Source organism: Molossus molossus, unplaced genomic scaffold (assembly GCF_014108415.1).
Source record: "Molossus molossus isolate mMolMol1 unplaced genomic scaffold, mMolMol1.p scaffold_m16_p_23, whole genome shotgun sequence".
Classification (NCBI taxonomy): domain Eukaryota; kingdom Metazoa; phylum Chordata; class Mammalia; order Chiroptera; family Molossidae; genus Molossus; species Molossus molossus.
Genome location: NW_023425359.1, coordinates 14,925,234 through 14,948,663, shown reverse-complemented (window position 1 = coordinate 14,948,663; position 23,430 = coordinate 14,925,234). Strand labels below are relative to the sequence as shown.

General features: G+C 42.0%; 1 protein-coding gene across 1 annotated transcript; it reads left to right on the top strand.

The window, feature by feature from the left end:
• The first annotated feature begins 2,218 nt into the window (after positions 1-2,218).
• Positions 2,219-22,043, top strand: LOC118640496 (dynein heavy chain 14, axonemal-like). Its single transcript, XM_036277356.1, has 5 exons — positions 2,219-2,295; positions 6,997-7,125; positions 18,435-18,564; positions 21,592-21,769; positions 21,949-22,043. Exons 1-5 carry the CDS (start codon positions 2,219-2,221, stop codon positions 22,041-22,043), a joined length of 609 nt encoding a protein of 202 aa, XP_036133249.1.
• The last annotated feature ends 1,387 nt before the right edge of the window (positions 22,044-23,430 follow it).

Here is a 23,430-nt window from a genome sequence, read left to right as displayed (position 1 = left end):
ACAAGAAGTGTCCAAGATTTCACTGCCTATGTTTTCTTCTAGGATTTTTATGGTTTCAAGTCTAACATTTAAGTCTTTAAACCATTTGGAGTTTATTCTTGTGTATGGTGTAACAAGGTAGTCTAGTTTTATTTATATTTTTGCACATATCTATCCAGCCCCAACACCATTTATTGGGCAAACTATCTTTACCCCATTGTATGTTCTTGCCTCTTTTGTCAAATATTGATTGACCATAAAGACATGGGTTTATATTAGCATGTTTTTTTTTTTCTTGCCTTCATCTCTGTGTTGCTTGGATTTATCATCATGTGCTTCTTACAAAAAAGCCTCGTGGGTGATATCTTTTCTCATTTTTCATGTTTGAAAATGTTTGCTATCTTCATAGTTGCATAGAACTTGGCTCGCTCTGTATAAAATCATTAAAGCCACTCTTTTTGCCCTGGGGAAATGAATGTTGCTGTGGAGAAGTGTGAAGTTAGCTTCAGATATTTCACTTGTCTGGTAGGTGAAAAAAAAATAGCTCACTTAAGGTTTTTGCACTGTTTGAATAATAGTGAGATTGAGCCACTTTTCTTAGGTTTATTGGGTGTTTGGTTGTAATGGTGATGGCATGAACTATAAGCCATTCCCAAACTGAAGCAGGTGTTGGGATTACTGCAGACTCTCTTGTAGGGCTGGCAGAGGATGGGGCAGGGGTCACATCTGGCCTCCCACCTGTTTTCTTAATGGCCTGCAGCTGAGTGGTTTCTACAAAGAAATTTATTGCCAGGCAACACTAAGTTTGAATCCCAGGTAGGTGGCATGTTATCCTTCTCAAAAGCATTGTTTTTCTCATTAATAGGCCTGTACTTTTAAAAATTGGACTCAGTATTATTATTATGTGTTGAATTTCTTCAATAAAACATTTGTGCCCTGGCTGGTTTGGCTCAGCGGTTGGAGCATCGGCCCACAGAGCAGAGTCTTGGGTTCGATTCCGGTCAAAGGCACGTACCTCGGTTGTGGTTCAGTCCCTGGCCCTGGTTGGGGTCATGTGGGAGGCAACCCATAGATGTGTCTCTCACATCGATGTTTCTCCCCCACTTTATATGAAGATAAATGGAAAAAATATCCTCGGGTGAGGATTAAAAAAATTTGCAAAAATATGTTTTCTCTTTTGTTATATGAATATACGTATTTTTGTCTTCTGGCCCACAAGCCTAAAATATTTACTCTTTGGCCTTTGTTTCTGAAAAATTCTGCTCGCCTCTGCTCTATTGCAGATCCAGAGAGGATTGGATTCAGGGGTGCTTTTTAACCGGTGGGATTCTCCCTTAGCATCTGTGTCTTCATCTTATCGTGAGTGTGGGCTCCCTAGCTCTCCCCTTCAGCCTTTGGCTGCAGTGAGTGGTCCTTCTGTGGCCGTTCTTGGGCCTGTCTGGGTCCTTACTGGAACCTTTGGGCCCGGAGTCTGCTCCCTAGGTAGAGGGCCCCACCGATGGCGCAGCTGGCTGCCACGTGTCCCATCACTGCAGGTCCAGGAACTGCGGGGGCCCCTGGCCTACTTCAGTCTGTCTGCTTCGATTTGCCGGAAGCTTGTTCCCTTGCCGGTTGAAGCTGTTTCCATCTTACACTGATTCCAGGCTAGCACCTTGGTTTAAATTCGTGAGCGTTTACGTCCACGAGGTGTGTCATCTTTATTCGGAGACTTTCTGGGTGGGGTTAGATTTCCCTCTGTGATCAGAAAGAGACCCTTTCCTTTGCCCATTCCGAGACCCATCGGTTTGCTCGCTCTGTCCTGCTGAGCCGTGCCGGCGGTGTGTGGAGGTGGCCCTTTGGTTCTAGGGGATGGGGACACAGTCCAGCAGCTCAGGCTGCCTGCTCTACTGACGTCCCTGAGCTCCTTCCGATGCTTTTCCCTAAGGACATTATCTTCACACTGGCCCTTATCTTCAGGAAGGTCAATTAGAATTCTATTTACACAAACACATGCGTGTAGGAAGGAAAGATGAGCCTTGGAGAGGAGGTCAGGCTGTATCAGGAGGTGGCCCAGAAGCCTGACTGGCACGGGAGGGGCCTGGGGCCCACAGCGTGCGGAAGGGCACCTGAAGGTAATGGGGTATTAGACTGAGCAGCCGTATGTGCAGTTCTGAATGCCCCTCGTCATCGCCGGGAAATCACCTTTTCTATTAAACAATATTTTTACAGCCCAGTCCTTCAGTTTTGTTCAGAAAAAAATATGGCAACCTATATACCCATTGATTCGACAACACGAAATCGAGATGTGAGCGGGGAGAAAAGCAAAGCAAAACCGAGGTAAAAATGAGATACGGTAAAGTTCAAATGTCAACAGTGTGTGGCTCCTGGTAAGTGAGTCCGACCGTGAAAAATGTTACGTGTCCTACGAGGGTTGGTGAGGGTTCTGGAGATGAGAAAACCTTACTTTCTGGGGGAGCGGGACCTCGTGACACTGGCTGCTGGCGCCTTCCCCAGACTAACCTGGATATGCCAGAAAAGTGACAAAGAGGTTGATGGATGCGAGAAAAGCACCAACGTTTGAGAAATCCCAGGACGGCAAAGGTGATTAGTTCTGGATTTGGATGTGGGCGGAAAATGGCATTCGGAGCAGGTGGAGAAATTAGAAGTCAGTTCCAAGAGGTTAAGTAGAAAACCTCCATTCATTTAGGAACGAAACCGAATATCTGAAAAACAGACAGACACTTTTATGAATAACTCATGGGTGAAAGGAGGACCCTAAAGGAAATTAGCAAAAACTGAGAACTGAATATATAGGAAAGAAAAAAAAAGAGGAGGGACCTTTAAGTACTGCATTAACTGTGACACACAGATGTAGCTATTTCAGTGTTTAGAGAGAAATTTATAGTCATAAAAACATAAAAAATAAGAAAGGCTGAAAAATTAACTCGCTAACAATCTGCTTTAAGGAATTGGGAGGGCAAACTGAACAGAATAACACTTTTTTTTTTCCTGGAAATAAAATATTTTAATTCAGTTCCACTTAAAAAACAAAAGAGGAAGAGAGAGAGAGAAACATCGATGAGAAGGTATGTCGATTGGCCACCTCCTGCATGAACCCACTGGGGATTGGGCACACAACCTGGGCATGTGTCCTGACCAGGAATCAAACCCGTGACCTCTTGGTGCATGGGTCATTGATTGGCCACCTCCTGCATGACCCCACTGGGGATTGGGCACACAACCTGGGCATGTGTCCTGACCAGGAATCAAACCCGTGACCTCTTGGTGCATGGGTCAATGCTCAACCACTGAGCTACACCAGCTAGGCATATCTGGTACCTTTTAAAACTAACATGTAATATGATTATTTTCTAAAAGTCAGTTCATAGATGATGATTTAATGTTTGGCAAGCCTCTTCTGAACCATTTCAATAGGTGTATTCATATGAGAATTCAATAATAGTCTTAATTATTAGCCTCAAGCTAAAGCTTCAGCAATTGGAGTTACCAGCTAGCAGTGTGTGGAAGTCCTATCAGGTTGTACTGTTTGGTTTACAGTTGCTGTCCTTTCAAGTGGCACATAATTAATTCTTTGTGCAGAGGGAAAAAAGCACTCAAAGTTGAAGAAAGGAGATAAAAATTATTATAAATCAAAGAGAAAATCAGCAAAGGCAACAGCTGTCAGTAAAACTGACAGACCTTTGACAAGATTGACAAAGCAAAAGAAAAAAAAGAAATCACGAATAGACGAGGGTGTGACACCGCCCAGCTCCAGGGGGCCCCAGTCGCAGTGTGTTCTCTCGACACACTCACCCAGGGACCACAGCGTGAATGGTGGACCGTGCAGCTGTGCCCTGCAGAGGCCCCGTGACCAGTGTCCGACCAGAGAAGGAGATGAGCACTACAATTAAAAAGATAAGAGAAGGCGAGCCATTTCATGGCAATAAGTTGAAAACTTAGACAAAATGTAAAACTTTTTAAGAACAATATAAGTAAACAAAATAGGCTCAGTAAGAAATAGACGAGACGAAATTAATAAAATAAAAAGAAGATGAAATGTCTTTTAACCACTAACGTGGTTGTATTATGAATCGCTCCCACTCCACCTGTTCCTCCTCCCTTCACAGACCGCATGCCCAGATGAATTTAGAGTTTTTGAATTTCTAACAGATTTATGAGTTCTAACAAAAATTCAAGAAACAGGTAACTCCAAGCTCACACAACTTCTACAGAATAGAAGAGGAGAAAATAGTCCCTAGCTCAATTTATAAGGGTAGTTTATACAACGTTTCAAGTCAGTTTCATTCATGACCTTAAAAGCAAAAAATCCTAAATAAAATATTAACCTACAGATTATAGCAGTGTATAAATATGGATGATATGTCAAGATCAAATTGAGCAGTTTATCTCAGAAACGCAAGGTTAGTTCAACATTAGAAAAGCTGTCACTATCAATCACCATTAATAGATCAAGGGAAGAAAAACATTTAATAAAATTCAGTATCTCAAAAAGTCTTAGCAAACTACTTGATTAAGGACATTTACCTGAAACCTAAAGCAGATACCACGTTTAATGGTCAACTGTTAAAAACATTTCAATTCAGAAAAGTAACAAGGATGCTGGCTATTGTCACTTGTTTGACATCCTATAGTAAGTCCTAGGGCAGTAAGACAAAAAAGGAAAAAAAGAAATGAAGCTACAAGGCTTGAAAAAGGAGAAACTAACGAGAAGCATTCACAGGTGAAGTGATTATCTACAAAGAAGGTACAAAAGAATTTGCAAAGTTAACGAATTTAGCAAGGTTGCTAGATTAAAATCAGTCTGTAAGTGAAACGCATTTCTGTAGTCCAGCAGGAGATTGGACATGTAATTAAATCCTAACTGCCGTTTGTAATAGTAATGAAAAATCAGGTACCTAGAAAAAGTTGATTTTAAAATGATGTGTTTGGCTTTTATGGAGAAAATTATAAAATTTAAATAAGAACATAAAATTTATATAGAAAAGCAAAGGACTAGGAATAGGTAACCACTGTTTAAGAAAAGAAAATGTAGGGGTCTTATAGCTACCAAAACTATAGTACTTAAAGTATAATGATAGAGAAACAAGGTCAGACAAATAAAAGTAAAGATGCAGGGACAGCCTGGCCGGTGTGGCTTAGTGGATTGAGCGTCGGCCCATGGACTGATAGGTCCCAGTTTGATTCCCGGTCAGGGCACATGCCCAGGTTTCAGGCTCCACCCCCAATAGGGGGCGTGCAGGGGGCCGCTGATCAATGTTTCTCACATCAATGTTTCTCTTTCTCTCTCTCAAAAAACAATAAAAACATTTAAAATTTTTTCTTTGTTAAAAAAAAAAAAAAAAAAGGCAGGGATAGATAACTAGACATTTTGAGTGATGACAGACTTGGTGTTACAGGTCAGCGAGGGAAAGGACGGTGGTCAGTAATGGAGCTGTGACAACTGTGTATCCTTATGGGGAGGGGAGGAGAGAAATTGGATCTGACCGTCACACCATACTCAAAACTCAAGGATTTAAGAACTTATGTATAGCCCTGGCCAGTTTTGCTCAGCAGTTAGAGCATTGGCCTGCGGACCAGAGAGTCCTGGTTCGGTTCCCGCTAAGGGCACGTACCTCGGTTGCAGTTTGTCCCTGGCCCCGGTTGGGGTCGTGTAGGTGGCAACCAGTCGATGTGTCTCTCTCACATTGATGTTTCTCTTTCTCTCTCTCTTCCTCCCTCTCTCCCTCCTGCTCTATCTGAAGATAAATGCAAAAATGTCCTCAGTGAGGATAAAAAAAAGGACACATGTATGAATTATAAGACTTGTCAAAGGCAAAACTAAAATTGTTAGGAAAAGTATAAGAGAATTTTGTCATTACCTTGGAGTAAGGAACTATTACCTAAGCAAGACATAAACCACACACACCACATAGGCAAAGACAGATAAACCAGACTGTATTAAAGAAAATAATTGTTTGTCAAGACTTCATCAAGAAAGTGCAAAGTACAAACATATTTTCAACACATGTAAAATGACAAAAGATTACAATTCAAAATTTGAAAAGAACTTCTAAACATTGTTTTTTTTAAAAAAGTAAATAATTTAGTGCAAAAAAGAAAGAACAAAGTATGTGGGTAGACATTTCAGTTAAGAAGAGACTGTTCAGGGGTTTATCAACCCAGTGGGCCTCCCAGAGTGCTCAGAGGAAAAGGGTCTAAGAATACCTTTTAAAGCTATCTATACAACGTCTGAAGAAGGTGTGCTTTTTTGTTGTTGTTGTTTGTTTTTTGTTTTTTTATCCTCACCCGAGGACATTGTTCCATAACCAGGGCCGGGGACAAACTGCAACCGAGGTACATGCCCTTAGCGGGAACCGAACCTGGGTCTCTCCGGACCGCAGGCCGACACTCTAACCGCTGAGCCAAACCGGCCAGGGCAAGGTGTGCTTTTTTTGTTTTTGAAGAGAAGTATTAACTTCTTCATGTATTTTTGTTCACTATATCAAGGTTTTGTTTTTTCCCCACTGAGAGGTATATGTAAAGATTTACAGAACCGCAAATCTCCTCTGCTTTATAAAAATGTGGTCTATGGCTTAAGTCAGTTGTACACAGTGAGTTTGGATTCTGTTCTTATGAAAGGGTTTTTCCAACATTTACAAAGTAGGCAGTTGGTTCATGTATTGGGAAAAGCTCTCAGTTTTAACCCTGATATAGGTTGTTGGTGGTTGCTTTTGTTGTTTTATAAAGGAGGGGAATACATGAGTATTGAATTTCAGAAAACTCTGCTCTGCACTAATTTGAGTAATGTTTCTTCATCTTTTAAAATTTGATGAGGATTCTTAATTCCGTTCCAACTTTAAAATGTTAATGATGATATTACTTAAGTCTCTCTAGGTTTCAGATCTGCTTATCAAAGTGCCTACCAGAAATTTCTTGAAAGGGTAGCTACTGTATTATAAAGTGAAGAATGAAGATTTTTGACTCTCAAGTTATAGAGAATGTTAACCCCATAGCATTTTACTTTCTTTGTCATAGTAGACGTTCAGAACATGAAGAGCAAAATTACAGATACAGCCTACCATCAGAGAATCAACCAGCTAAAGCGACAGAAAAGGAAACTTTGCAATATAGAACATTTTCTGCGCCCTTGAAGGCAGGAAAAAAAGAAGACATTTATCAACATGATTACTATCCAGGCATGTTGATTTTTCTTTTATGGGGATGAAAAGGAGTTTCATAGCATTAAACCAAGATAACAAGTGAAATATATTGGAATACTAGAGTCTACTTTCAAAATACAAGGTTTGGTACTTGACTAATTTCACTAGTCTTAACAATTAGCATTATCTTTACATATAAACCTTGCATTTTAAAGGAAACATATTCTAAATTCTGATTATAGTATTAAAAATGACAACAGCAATATCATTGCCATCACCAAGAATATCTGACATTCCTATAGCAGTGCGCCTCACATCCCTTTCAGGAACTTCTCTCTCTCTCTTCCCCCTCCCTCTCCTCCCTCCCACAAGGTAAAGACCCTAAAGGTGGGTCAACATTCTCCTAAGTCCCCCGGCCTACTGGCTGTTGGGACCTCTGCTGCTCTTGGCTGCCCGCGTCCTGGTTAGTCCTCCACAGAACCACTTTTTTGGCTTCCTTCTCCTAATCCCAAATTCTGCCATTTCTTTCTTTCTTTCTTTTTTTTTATCCTCACCGGAGGGCATTTTTCCACTTTTTGTTCAGATAGAGTGGGAGGGGGAGAGAGGAAGAGAGAGAGAGAGAGAAACATCGATGTGAAAGAGACACATCGAGTGGCTGCCACCCGCACAACCCAACCAGGGCCGGGGACAAACTGCAACCGAGGTACATGCCCTTAGCGGGAACCGAACCCGGGTCTCTCTGGACCGCAGGCCGATGCTCTAACTGCTGAGCCAAACCAGCCAGGGCAAATTCTGCTATTTTCAATGTTAAATTGTTTTTCAACACATCTTCCTTTTTTATCCAGCTGTTTTGTATCCTCACTTTTACAAAAGTTATTCTTGGGTCTCCACTCTTGTTTTTACCTGGTCCTGGGTCAGCCACTGTTCCCAGGATCTGGACTCCCTGTCCCCATTTCTTCCCTCTGCACCTGGATTGGCAACACATCAGTGCTAAGCAGCCTAACTGTGTTCTCTGCTTTGACCCTTGGGTTGCTGAGCCTTTTTGCAGAAAACTTACACAATCACATTGATTGGTTCCTTGTCCTAATTCATGGTCTCCAGCGTCAGGGAGCCAACTCAATACTGCCTGGTGTCATGTTATGTCTCCTTTTTAGTTTTCCCTCCCATTAATCACAACATCTGTTTAAATTGTCACAATTTAACCGTTAGCCTCTCTTACTTGACTATGCCGCCTACTTTATAAAAATAAAAATTAAAAATAGGGTAATCAAATGGAAACATGTAAATTCCAGCTCCCTAGCACCATCTGCAGTACATTCTTGTCTTCGGCTGACTGGGCCTCCTCCCCTGTCAGGTCAGCCCACCACGCAGAACTGGGGCTCCTCCCCTGCCACGCCCTCAGAGCTGGGGCTCCTTCCCTGTCAGGTCAGCCCACCACTCAGAAGTGGGGCTCCTCCCCTGCCACGCCCTCAGAACTGGGGCTCCTCCCCTGCCACGCCCTCAGAGCTGGGGCTCCTTCCCTGTCAGGTCAGCCCACCACTCAGAAGTGGGGCTCCTCCCCTGCCACACCCTCAGAACTGGGGCTCCTCCCCTGCCACACCCTCAGAACTGGGGCTCCTCCCCTGTCAGATCAGCCCACCACTCAACTGGGGCTCCTCCCCTGCCACGCCCTCAGAACTGGGGCTCCTCTCCTGTCACGCCCTCAGAGCTGCGGCTCCTCCCCTGCCACGCCCTCAGAACTGGGGCTCCATCTGTCATCTCGCTCATCTTCCTTCCTACCATATGATCCGCAGTTCAGCTTCTTAATATTTATCCAAAGGAAACAAAAACTCTAATTTGAAAAGATATATTAACACCTCCACGTTCATTGAAGCATTATTTACAAGACATGGAAACAACCTGCGTGTCCATCAATGGATGAATGGATAAAGAAATTGTGTATACACACACACACACCTACACATATCTACACACACATATATGTTTGCATATACACCACAGTATGTATACACACATATATATGTAATGTATACACACACACGGGGATATTCTTCAGCCATATAAAAGAGGGAAATCTTGCCATTGCAACAATGTGGAGAGACCTCAAGGGCATTGTGCTAAGTGGAATAAGTCAGAGAAAGACGAATACTGGATGACAAATTCTCACTTATATGTAAAACCTAAAACAAAAGAAAACAAACTCAGATGCAGAGAACAGAGTGGTATTGCCAGGGGCTGAGGGTGGAGGCAGGTAAAATGGGTGAAGGTGGTCACAAGTACAAACTTCCAGGTATGAATTAAGTTATGAGGGTGTAATGTACAGCATGGTGACTTGTTAATACTGTAATGTAAATTAAAAATTGCTAAGGGAGTAAATCTTAAAATTGTCATAAGAAAAGTTTGGAACTGTATGGTGAGGGATGTTAACTAGACTTGCTGTGGTGAACATTTCACAATATATACAAATACCAGATTATTATATTGTACATCTTTAACTGATATATTATTTGTCAGTTATATCTCAATAAAAATGGAGTGGTCTAAAGTATCAAATAACACTGATGGTTTAACTGAGGGAGGACCGAAGACGTCCATTGAGTTTAATGTCCTGAAGGATGTTGTCACGTGAGCGCTGTTTTCTTGGGGTTCCGAACCTGGCTGGAATGGAGTAAGAAGTGGCTGGTACATGAGAAAATAGAACAGTGACGACAGGCAGCTCCTGTAGGAATCTGGCTGTGCAGAAAGGCGAGAGCTAGGTTGCTGATTAGAAGGAGCTGTGGTCTAGGAGCAGGTGCTATTTCAGGCGGAGCTGCTTGGATCAGCAGTAGAGAAAAGGAATAGTTAAGAGTGTAGGCGTGAAGGGATGGTCAGGGTTGGCTCTGGATGGAAGGAGAAATAGAAGTCTTTCTTAGACAGTGGGGCAGGAGGGAAGGGTGGGGCGGGGGGAAGGGTGAGGCAGGGGGAAGGGTGGGGCAGGAGGGAAGGGCGGGGCAGGAGAGAAGGCGGGGCCGGAGGGAAGAGTGGGGCACGGGAAAAGGATGGGGGCAGAGGCAGGTTTGCTTAGCTTACTTGGCAAGTTGAAGGAATTCCATCTGATGCCTTATGTTCCCTGGGAAGAAGGCAATGAGATTGGTTGAAGTGGAGAGATTGGAGGTAAAGAAAGGATTGGAGATTTCAGAAACATGGAGAAAATCAGAAGTAGCCATAAAATCCAGAAGAGCAAGTTAACCGAACAGGATTTCACGTTTGTGTTCAAGGTCCACTTGTGATTAATTAAAATGAATCTTGGAGATTGCCAATCCACCCATTAATGGGCCTTTCTCGACTAGCACTAGGCTGTGGGATGTAGGCACAGAGACACAGAGTTGGGTTCATCTGGGACTGGTATTTTGCCATATAGGTAAGACCAGAAGAAAGAGTGTAGGATATTTGTAAGAGTATTGTTGAAAGAGAACATAATCTTGGCTGGGTAAAGAGAAAGATGGAAAAAAAAATAGAGGGATGGTAGATTGTAAGGAATTAATGGGGCAGTGAACGGGGGTACTGATGAGGCATACAAAGGGACATTTCTGGAGTGTTAGGCATGCTGGAAGGTTCACAGCCAATGATGACGAGCACTAGGGTGTAATCCTGGGAGTGACAGGTTGACGTGGACTAGAGGTGAGAGGATTCTGCAAAGTGGAAGGGGGCATCATATCAGACAGGTCTTAATTCGCGATCACTAAATTCTTCCAGAATCATGGCAGGTTTGACACAGAGAAAGTAGGCCATCCTGGAGCCACAGTTCCAGGGTAACTGAGTGGCCAGGCAGTTGGTGGATGTCAATGATTTTTTTTTTTTTTTTTTTTGAAGAGGGCAAGTTGTAAGGGTTTGGAGGTGGTAAATGGGGAGCAAGGAGGAAAACAAGCCCACTTCCCAATCATGAGATGTATGGGGTGTTGGAGTATAGACAGCCACTACTTGGGAAGCTTACATGTTACTGGTGTGTTTAGTAAATAACTAGGTTTCAGTGAACCTAACATCTTGGAAGGGATGTTAAGCCTTTAAGAAGGTTTTCACAGTTACCTCACACGAACTTTCCACTGAAGCTCACATTTTCTCATTCTGATGTCCTGTACAATCCTCCTGTTTTCCTGTCTGTCTCTCATCTCCAGCCCTGTCCCCACCCCACAATGACCATCATGCAACATTTGCATCCTTGGAATGGGACGGTATGTGGTATCCTCTGATTATACAAATTCTCTCTCTCTTCCTCTCTCCCTCTCTCCTTCCCTCCCCATCTCTCTTCCCCCTCTGTCTCCCCCTCCCCCTCCCCCTCTCTCTTTCTTCCATCCCCCAATTAGGACTGTGGGCTGAAGTAGAACTTACTGTTTCATTTATACTCATTTTGTTTTGCTTGTAATTATTGTGTCTTATTACCTACTTGATTGTAGCTCAGTGCCTTGCACCATATAAATATTCGTTAAATAATGAAGAGAAGAGGCGAATTTTATTTGCTTTTTAGAAACCCTATTTTCGATAATTTCCCCCTTCTTCTTCGTGTTGAAAATCCACCAGTCAGGTAAGTCACAGAAGGAGTGAGAAAGAGGCCCTGTGCTACTTTTCTGCACTTATAGCTAAACATTTTCTGGGCTCAGTTACCAAATTACAGTGACTAAAAAGGGTTTGGGTATGTATTTCATAACAAGGCTTCACATTTTGTAATAATAAAATCAATAACTAATACTTACCTTAATAAGCACTTACTGTGTGCTTTAAACATGTTTACTAATTTAGTCCTTGTAACCCCCTATGAGGTTTTTACTGTAAAACTCCTTGGTTCAAAGGTGAGTAAAGTAAGGCAGACAGGTAACTGACAGAGTAAATCACAGAACAATGGTAAAGCTTGTAACAGAACTTGGAACCACGGTGCTTTGACTTAGAGCCTGTGAAAATACTGTAATGATATAACGACCAACGGTTGCTTAGTTTGTGACTTACCATGGTATTTATAGCTCACACTGGTTATCCAGTTAACAGTGGTTTTATTTCCAGATTACCTTCAAGGAAGTAGAACTCAGCAAGCTGTTGCTGCAGAACTGGCTCTCTGGAAGAAGAAAGAGAAGGCGAAGGAAGAAAAGCCTTCGACTCCTGCTTGTCGGAAAGCCAGGGAGAAGAGGCCCGCGTCCTATGACAGAACAGGTGGGTGGTGTTACCGCCCGTCTGGTTCGGGACACTCGAGACGCCTTCAGATCGTTCCGTGGTTTGGGATGCTGGTATTGTATGCTGATTTGACAAGAGACGGTCTTACTGCATTTTGTGTTTGGTTGCTTGAACAATTGTTTACAGTCTTTTTGAAAACCTAAACTATCAAGAGATTAAAAAATGGACAGTCTGTTCAATGACCGTGTTCTTACCAAAGACACATCTCTGAAGGTTATGTTTACAGCATAAGATAAACTTTGATGGTTTTGTTTTGTCCTCTCAGCAGGGCCAGATGGTATCATTGCATTGAATAATTTTATGTCTTCGTCTGACATCGAGTTTAAACCCCCAAATAAACAATTCACTGAAAAGATTTTCCTCCACTAGCATTTTCCAGTTTGTACTTTCTCTGTACCTGAAATTCGTATTTGTATCAATATTGTACACATTTATCGTGTACCTGTGTGCCTTTAATAGGAAAAGGGAGCTTCTCTGGTTTTCACTGAAGTGCCATGGTCCAGGGCAGGTTATCCTAAAGCTATTGATGCTTCAGCTCCAGGGCCCCTCACTGACCCGGCCTCATGCTTTTCTAAGAGAAGATGCTCATAGTTGTAAATGCCTCAGCACAGAAGGTCCATGCCCTTGTCCAATCCCCTCCTCTGCAGGTGGGCAGGACCTGTGACTGGTTCTAACCAATAGCATAAGGCAGAGGTGATGGGCTGTCACTCCCGTGATTATATTACATTGCAGACGACTCCACCTTGCTAGCAAACTCAGTATAGTCTCGTCTCCTCTGCAGTGTCTTTGTGTAAGGACACCGCAGACACAAGGCCCCCTTCTCAGTGGAGCCTCCCGAGGAGAAGCCAGGCCAGCCAACACCTTGGGTGCGGCCTTTGAGACCCTCGTAGAGCACCCCGGAAAGCCCTGTCCAGCTCCTGACCCACAGAAATGTGCATTGTTTGAACCACTAAACTGGTAGTAATTTAACGCATTCTGTAAACTAATTCCATGGATCTCGTTGCAACAAATCAGTCATTGTTGCTATGCATCAAGAATTCTGAGTATTTTGTTACATTGTTCTGTAGTGTTTTGAAATTGGTATCAGTGTAAGAAAGAGCAACTATTTAGGCTTAATGGCTGCCAGATAAATAAAAACAATCTATTTTTAAAACTATGAAACTCATTTACTCACTACCTGGATTTAACAGATGTTAGCATTTTATCATTGTTTTAAAGGAAGTTGTAGTAGGTAGAATTCTGAAATACCCTCTGATATCCCCACTCCCTGTGTACATACCTTGTACAATCCCCTCCCCCGGAGTGCAGGCAGAACCTGTGAATATGGTAGAACGTCACTCCTCTGATCATGTCATTTTTCTGTCAAATTTTTGAGGTGTGATCAAGGCCCCTTATCAGTTGACTTTTAGTTAAAAATGTAGGATTGATCCAGACAAGCCTGACCTAATCAGATGAGCCTTTAAAAGAGATCAGAAACAGACCTGGCCGGTTTGGCTCAGGGATTAGCGCGTCGGCCCTCAGACCAATGAGTTGCGGGTTCGATTCCAGTCAAGGGCACTACTTTGGTTGCAGTTCATCCCCAGCCCTGAGGGTCATATGGGAGTCAGCCAGTGGATGTCTCTCTCTCACACTGATATTTCTCTCCCTCTCTCTGTCTCCCACTCCCTCCCACTCTATCTGATAATAAATAGAAAAATATCCTCAGGAGAGGATTAAAAAAAAAACAAATTTTAGAGATCAGATGCCATCCAGCTGCCTTTGAAGGGGTGGGCAGCGTTGGTGGAGAGGGCCACGCGGCACGGACCTGCAGGTATACTGGAGTAGCTGAGAGCAGGACCTGTCCATCAGATAGCAAGCAGATGGGGACTGCGGTCACGTAGCCACAAGGAAACGAATCTGCCACCACCCCAGGGGAGCTTGGAGGCAGCCCTTCCCGAGCCCAGCCTTTGGATGGGGGCACTCAGCCAGTGTCCTGGTTGCCGCCTGTGGCACCTTGAGCAGAGGGCCCCGCTGCGGTTAGCTGGATTCCTGGCCCATGGGAATCGTGAGATAACAAACCGGTACGTCTCACACCAACTTCATGGTAATTTGTGGTAGAGCAGTAGAAAGCAGACACCGAACACAATGGTACCCACAGCTGAAGCCGTGCCCACCTTCCCTTTCCCTGCTCTCTCGTCCCAGGTGCAGTTAGGGTCAGCTGAAAACAACTCTGTTGAAATTGGTGTCTTTTTTCCATTTGGTTTCATTTTTTTCCTGAGTTTGTATTTATCCATTGTGGTAGTTGGAAAATGTGTCCACATATTCGTTGACCCTCCTGCCTTTGAAAGGTGGAGACTTACTCCTTTCCCCTTAAGTGAGGGCTGGACTCAGTGAGTCAGTTCTAGTAGATAACATAGTGGGCGTGATAGTTCTCAATTCTGAAAGTAGCATATGGTGAAAGCGACGGTGTGTGACTTCTAAGTTACAAAGGCACAGTGGCTGCTTCTCCTGCTTGCTCTGTGGGGGAAGCCAGCTGTCACGTGACACTCCGGCAGCCCCGTGGACAGGTCCGTGTAGCGAAGAACTGAAGCCTCCTGCTACAGCCACGTGAGTGAGCCGTCGGGTGAAGCGATCCTTCGGCCCCAGTCAAGCCTTCAGATGCCTGCAGCCTCGGCCAGCATTTTGATTGAGAAATCAGTCATGAGAAGCTCTGAGCCAGAGCCACATGGCTGAGCTCCTTCTGAATGCCTGACCCACAAAAACTGGGAGATGTTAAATCTTTATTGGTTTAAGCCTCTGAGTTTTAGGACAATCACTTATGCATCAGTAGATAACGAATACATTCATATCTGGCATTATTCTGTGTATGCAGAAGCTCACACCCATTAGTGACCAAAAGAAGCTGGATATAGAATATATACTGTGTGATTCTATGTATGGAAAGTAAAAACAGGCAAAACGGACCTCTGATTAGAAATTAGGATAGTGGTTGCTCTTATGGGAATTAGGGTTTCAAGGCAGACTTTGTGGGCTGGTTACAGGGTATATTAATGTTTGAAATTTATTAAGCTATCTGCCTATGAATGATATGTGTATATCATGCATGCACATACAATATTTGTATACTTCTTTGTATATAATACTTTTTTTCCAGGGAGTTCTGTATATAACATTTTAATAAAGTTTTAAAATATGTGTATACATGACATTTTCTTTTATCCTTTGTAACCTGTCATTTGAGATTTGTTCATGTAGATCCATGCCTTTGGAATTTACTTTTCTTGTAAGATGACTTGTTTTCTAGAAAGTCGACTTTTCTCTCTTCGTTCACCTACAGCCTTATATTAAGATCCATTTTTTGAGTCTCCTATAACTCTCTCAGTGGACCCGAGTCTACAGTCATCTCTTCCCTTAGAATTCACATAGCACTAACCAGCAGTGTTATGCATTTGATAGTTTTCATACATTATGTTTTACTATGAGGACACGTTCACTTGATAAAATAATATCCTCACCCTGGCCAGTGCAACTCAGTTGGTTGGAGCATCATCCTGTACCCTGAAAGGTCACGGGTTCGATCCCTGGTCAGGGCACTTACCCAGGTTTTGGGTTTGGTCCTTGGTCAGGGTGCATAAGGGAGGAAGCTGGTGGATGTTTCTCTCTCCCTCTCCCTTCCTCTCTCTCCAAAGTCAATAAAAACATATCCTTGGGTGAGGATTAAAATTAATAATAATAATAATAATAATAATATCCTCAGTCACATTATAAACTCCCAGTCAGCAGAAGCTCTGTTTTAAAATTGCTAAAAGACAGGTTTCAGTTTCATCCCTAGGGCGTGGATATGTATTTTACCCCTAGATGCCGGAACTCTCCCTACCCACGGTCTTCATTGGTATCCTGCTGAGGATTCTGTCCTATAACATTGCTGCTTCAGGGTTATAAGTTTATAAAGTGAGGGAACTAGGAGCCTCAATACTCATGATGAGGTTCTGTTGTGGGGGCTGGCACAGAAGGGACAGACTCAGTCTTTATTCTGCCCCCTTATCATTTCTGTCACGGTCTTCCTCTGGAGGGCTGTCTTGAAAGGAGCAGTTTCGTGGCCTTGTCCTTGGTGCCTGTATTCCTGACTCGGTGTGAAAGCGGAACGCAGGCCAGTCTCCTCGCGTTTCCGAGATAAGGAGCCGCTGTCTTCGATCAGACCGTCCACGCAGCACGCTACAGGAGTGCAGTGTGACTATGTGAGGAATCGTCTCTTTTTGTAAATATCTATGATTCCTCCATTTCTGAATCAGAAAAAATTTTCCGCAGCTTTTTGGAGGAGATATAGTCTTTAAATTTACTATTTATTCTGAAAAATCACTATTTTTAAACTTGTCCTAAATTATTTTCACTTCGCAACAGTCTTTATCAAATCTATAAAATTTGCCAAATTGCCATAAAAACATGGATGTATTAATTTATAATTTACAGTACTGCATAAGAGGAATACCCTTGCCAGCACTTGATATTTTCCAGCTTTTCATTTTTACCAGTCTGGTGGAGAGAACAGCTTTTCTTTGTCTAATTTGTAATTCCCTGAGCACTGATGAGGTGAAATGGTCGTCCACACGTTTACTGACCAATTGTCTTTACCATGTGTTGCTTGCTCATCTTTCTGATTGGGAAGAATTCTTTAACTGTTTGGTGTTTTAATCCCTAGCCTCTTACATAGTTTATAAACATTCTTCCAATGTGTTAATTATATTTAACTTTGTTTATATTGGGTTTTCTTCTGTATAAATTGCTTAGTTTGAGGAAGTCTCATTTGTTTTCCTTTTAAACATGCTTTCTTTTTCAGGAAGTCTTTGCTACCCCAGGTTTATAAACATCGTCTCCCGTATTTTCTTCTATTATTTCTATTATTTTCTTTTGTACATTTATTTCTCCAACCCATCTATATGTGGATCTTTATTCCACATATAATTCTTTTCCACCTTGTAATAATTATACATGCTTGCATAGACAACTGTGTATTTTTCTAAATGGCTAACCACTATCCCATTATGAATTATGAACAGTTAATCATTTCTCTTTTGATTTGAAATACCACTTGTTCACTTACTGGATTGTGTTCTATAAATTGTCATAACTCGAGATTCTAACCTGTTCTACTGATATATTTTTCTTATCCTATGCCAACACCACACTGCTTGCTTTGGTTTCTGTGTTTTTATAGCTGAGTGTGTGATACTGCTCCTGGCTGGACATACACAGTTTGTATCATTTCCTTATTCTAGCTTTCAGTTCCTCCTCCCTTTTATATCTAATGGCAACTAGCTTTCTTTTCAATGACGTATTTTAAATGCATTTCCATGTTTAAGCAATGGACAAGACCCAGACCAGGGCGAGACAAGTGGAGTGCCCAGGGCACATTGAAGAGGAACTTACTCCTCGGGTCATGCAATACCTTTCCAGTTCCTGACACTCTTTTCTGCGGTGGCTCAAGTCACGGTTAATCCTTAGCAAATGCGTTGTTTCGATCAGCTGGTGTCAGTGTTTCAGGAGAACCAAGCATCTTGAGCAACCTCAGAGTGTCCTCGGTTTTGCCAGCATGGCTTTTGCCATGCCCCTCCCATGATTTGTGTCACCAAGAAAAGAAGTTGACGGACTCAGAGGACAACCTGCAGAGCACGGTGCACGGAAGCCAAGCAGAGAACCCTTCAGGGAGCGCATCGTCAGCTGCTAAGCGATCGAGAGAGATCGGGTCCCAAAGGTGCCTATTGGATGACTGCTCTCAGGAAGAACATTTCCATTCCTGTAGCCATCCCTTCTTGTCTGATCCTCTTGCCTTCACCCCAGCCTAGGCCTATTAAGAAAATCCTGACTGGTTTCTGTTCTAGTGTCTTTTCTTGGTATCTGTGTAACTGGGTCTTTTGTGATATTGTTCTTAAATGGAAAAATATTTCTTCTTTCCAGCCTCAGTTAAAATGGGAATTTAAGCTATATTTTCTTCCAGTGATACAGTCTGTGTAAACTTTCAGTGTTAATTGCCATTTAAATTTTTTCTCTATGTAGAAATATTTTGAATATTATATATACCCTTAGGTGATGCCCATCTTTACACTTACATTGGATCTTGTTTTAATGTTCCAAACCAGAACCCACAGATGATGATGTGGTAAGACATATTATCAGGCTAAGAGAAAAGTTGGGCTGGCAAACATTACCATACCGTAATCTGGAATACAGGAGTTTCAAAACTACAGCTCAGAAGATTATTCTAAAGGTATTCATTTTATTCACTTTTGTGCTATAAAAATTAATATTTAAAACTGTATCTTAGTCTTTTTTTTTTTTTTTTATCCTCACCCGAGGACATTCTTCCATCCTTTGTACAGACAGAGTGGGAGGGAGAGAGAGCAAGAGAGAGAGAGGGAAACATCGACGTGAAAGGGACACACCGAGTGGCCGCCACCCACACGACCAACCAGGGCCGGGAACAAACTGCAACCGAGGTACATGCCCTTAGTGGGAACCGAACCCGGGTCTCTCCGGACCGCAGGTGGACGCTCTAACCGCTGAGCCAAACCGGCCAGGGCTGTATCTTAGTCTTTATTCCATTCATTATATTACACTAGAATTATTATTACATGAATATCAAGTTATAATCTCATTTCATGGTGAATACTTATGAAGAGTGACATCATTTCATTTCGCTCTCTTGAAAGAATGGAGGACAGATAAAACATCTGCCTGAAATTTGAATCGGCTCTTCTGTTCATGTTTATTGGTTTTTTTGTGATTTAAAAAGAAATCCTAATATACTTCTGTAACATTCTGTCATTCTCCCTCTCTTACTTCCTGGTACTTGATTTTCTATCTCTCCGTCTCTGTATTTCCTTATCCTTTCCATTGTCTCCTTACCCATTAGCCTCTTCAGAAAATTTTTATCGTGTCCAACGTCACATGACCAGGGGGTACAACCTGTGATAAAAACTAAGGTCTGCCTTCTGTGACCTCATTAATTTTTTTTTTTTTTATCCTCACCCGAGGACATTTTTCCATTTTTTGTTCAGATAGAGTGGGAGGGAGAGAGAGGAAGAGAGAGAGAGAGAAACATCGTTGTGAAAGGACACATCGAGTGGCTGCCACCCACACGACCAACCAGGGCCGGGGACAAACTGCAACCGAGGTACGTGCCCTTAGCGGGAACCGAACCCGGGTCTCTCTGGACTGCAGGCGGACGCTCTGACCACTGAGCCAAACTGGCCAGGGCTGTGACCTCATTAATTACAGGTGGTCTTCTAGGCGAGGGGTTCTCAAAGTTCAGTCCCCAAGCAAGCAGCATTAGCATCTGGGAAATTACTAAAATACACAGTCCATCCCCACCCAGTTCTGAATCAGACACTCTGGCGGTGGGGCTCAGCAATCTGTATTTTAGTAAGCTCTCCGTGTGATTCTGATACACAGTTGAGAGCCACCGTTCTAGACCAGGGCTCCGCAGACGTTGGGCTGGTAATAAAGATTTTAGGCTCTGCAGGCTCTGTGATAATCTTTGTCACAATCCCTAACTCTGTCATTGCGATGCAGAAGCAGCAAGAGACAGGACATAAACAGTGGGGGTGGCTGTGTCCCAGACAACTTTGCTTAGAGAAATGGGACCTGGTCCCGCCCAGAGTTTGCTGGTCTCTGCCCTGTCCCCACGGGAATAACTGCTGGTCACTGTTCAGGGGCAACGTTAATGTGAAGGAAAGCACATGCATAATGGAATCGGACTCCCCTCGTTTTGAATTTCTATTTATATACTTACTGTGTTACTTTGGGAAAGTTCCTAACCTCTCTGAGCTTTAGTTTCTTAGACCTTGCAATGGAGGTAATAGTGCTTGCCTTAGACAGCTTTGAAAATTAAATGAGCTAATGCACGTGGCCTGGTGCCCGGCAGGTCGTAGGAATGGTGGTTAAACTGTAGCTGTACGCGAGCTTCATGTCCTTGGACTCTCTGATAAGGTGTGTTTTATTTGTGGAAAAAGAATTAAGGCTACGAAAAACACTTTTTTTTTTTCATTGAAAAGAGTGATTAAATTGGAACATATTATTCTTTTGCTTCTATAATTGGATTACTCGACTCCATATATGATCCATTTAGAATATGATGTCTACATTAAGGTTCAAGGAATCTCAACTTTTTGGGAATATAATTTCGAACCAAACTGCCTCAAGCGGCCGGTAACTATAGAAAGCCCATGTGTAATCCAAGCCCTCGCTAGAGCTTATTTATTTCATTTTATTTGCAGTTTTAAACTGGTTTTTCAAGGTTTCTCGATACACACTATATCAGAAGTCAAAATAAGGAAATGAAACAGCTGAGATAATGGAAAAGAAAATAATACTCTTTAAGGATGACACCTTTTTTTAAGTGAAACTGGATCCCAAAGTCAAAATTACAGCAATTAGAAGCTGTTTACTCAGTCATCAGCCTCCGGAGGCATCATTCTTTGAATTACAATGAAGAATACTAAATGCTCTTTTATAATAAAATTTAATTCTCCAGAAAAGATTAAATTAAACTTTGTTGTAGAGGCTTAGCAATAAAAGTTAGAAGATGCAAAGCTAAAATAAATCAGTTTCACTTAAGTTTTCTTAACGTGGAAGGTGTGACTTAGCACTGCCAGGTAAGGCGAGGCATGAGTTATATACTGCAGTAGCTCAGAGCCTGGGTTCAGTCACACTTGAATTCACATCCCTGCTTTGCCACTTGATGACTTTGTGACTTTTCTCAAATTACCTAATTGCTCAAAATATTAACTTCTGCATCTATTTAATGAGGTTAAAAAGATCAATTTAAGAAATTAAAATCAAGACTTTAAAGACTCTATGGTTGTAAGTATATGTATGTGAAACACTTATTACTCATTAAATATTTATAATTTGACAAGTATTAGCTATTATACTAAACCCATCATTATCAGAATACATGATCATTTTAATACGCATCTGGTGTCGGCAGGCAAATTTACCGGAAGTGCGCGTATATGCCAAAGGTAGGTCATCAAGTTCTGGGGGTTAATAAGGTGCCTCAGTAAGCATACTGATCGGTTTTCATGAGTATTTTATCACCACATTACGTATAAGAATGAAAATTAAATATATTAAGTCTTAAGATTAATCTTGTTGAATTCTGGACACAACTTGATGTTAGCTTTTCTCAATATTTTCATCTATATTAACATTTCAGTTTACTGAGTAATCTGTTCAGCCATTTCACTCCTTAATTTGGTCAAATTAATTTAGAAACTTTTTTTTTTAACCTCAGGAACCTCTGAAAGATGATGGAGAATTTGTGTATTGTCTCCCTCGGGAAAATCCTGAAGTCTTTTATAATCAGTATGATCTTCAGGTCGTCTCTGCCCACAGAGCCAGACATTGCAAAGAATTTTGGATGGTCACTGCTTCATTTGTTTCAAAGGTAACAGACAGCGAGGGGAAATCAAGTTTGGGTGTAGATGAGGTTGCGGAGGTCAGACAGAGAAAACGCTCAACTTTAAAGACCGTTAGTTCTGATCCAAACACAGGATGTCTTAATTTCTTGAAGATAGCACATATCTTTTTCAGAAATAAAAGTCATGTTTTTGTGCTTTATATTTGCAGGTTACCAAAAGCAGCGATGGAGAACAAGTAGAACTCATACCTGCTTTGGAATGGCTGTTAGAAAGGAGGTGTTACTGTTTATTACGGCAATTCAAGATCTTTTCCAATTTTCGGTGAGATGAATGAACCTGAAACCGATTATTTGTAATAGCAACTACCTGGATGACATCTGGATTTTGCTGTAGTAAAGCCTTATTTATGAGGAATTACAGAGGAAATGGGGCAGTCCATATACATTTTTAGATAAAGGATGCTTACCAACTTAAGTATTACAACTATCTCTTGATTTTCTTTTTGGATAAATATTGTAAGAAAAAGATATTTTAAAGTCAAGCAAACTTAAATGAACTAGAATGACCTTAATTCACCTTTTGTTTTTCCTGCGTTTATTTATTAAATGAATATTTATTGAGTCTGCTACAAACCAGGCATTATTCTAGATGGTGTTGAACAAACCAAACAGTGGTCCTCCCCTCAGAGAACTTAGATTACAGTGCGTGAAAGATAATAAAAAACACATATATATGCAGAATATCAGATAGAGATGAAACACTATAAAGGAAGATAAAACAAAGTTTAGGGAGCTTGGAGCAGCTTGTCAATTCAAGGTCATAATTTAAAAATGTGTCTAGTTCTAAGCTTCTATCACACCACGATTCCTGAGACTCTGAGATCCTTCACAAAGTAGTGTTTGTATCGAGTGTCAGTTTTTATTTCCTCTCTCATGTCTGTGTTTTCTTGTGGTCTGCTGCTATCTTCTGGGGACTAGGAAACCAGAGAAGTAATATTTTTAATTGTTACATTTCATATTGTAAATAGTTGAAACAACTAAGAACCTGAGGAACTTTTCTGTAAGAGAAGTGAGTGGATTTTGTGGCAGAAAAAGGGTTCACTTACTGAACCAGTACTTCCTGTGTCCCTGTTCTGTTGTGGGCCCTGGAGATACAACCGTGTGAGAAATACACACGGTCTCTGTGCCCAGGGAACTCGCAGTCTGGAGGGAGATAGATCCTAAGTACATAAATGAGAATTTCGGTGATAAGGGCCAGAAAGATACATAAGACAGAGAAATAAAACAGGTGTGTGTGTGGCTACTTGAAATAGGAAAAGGACATATCCAGGTGGGGTCTTGAGCAAGAGTCGTTCCAGACAGAAAACAGCAAGTTCAAAAGTGTTGGGGCAGGAACAGTTGAGTGTGTATTACGGTAAAAACGGTGTGACTGAAGTGTCGAAGAGGTTGGCAGCAGTGTGACCGCGGTGAGTGATAATTCTAAGAGGTTGCTTTTGCACAATACAGATTAGGTGCATCCCTGTAAATTAGACGCTAGTCATAGAGCCAGACGTTTCTGGTTCTGGACCGTTAGCCCTGAGTATTATTTTCCGTATCTGCTTGAACTTGAACTCTGTCAGTGTTGGACCGTCTAATCCCGGCCTTGCCTCTGGCCTCGCCGTAAAGCCTCGGGGTCCATTCTGCTCTGAATCGTTTTCATTACATAAACTTTTT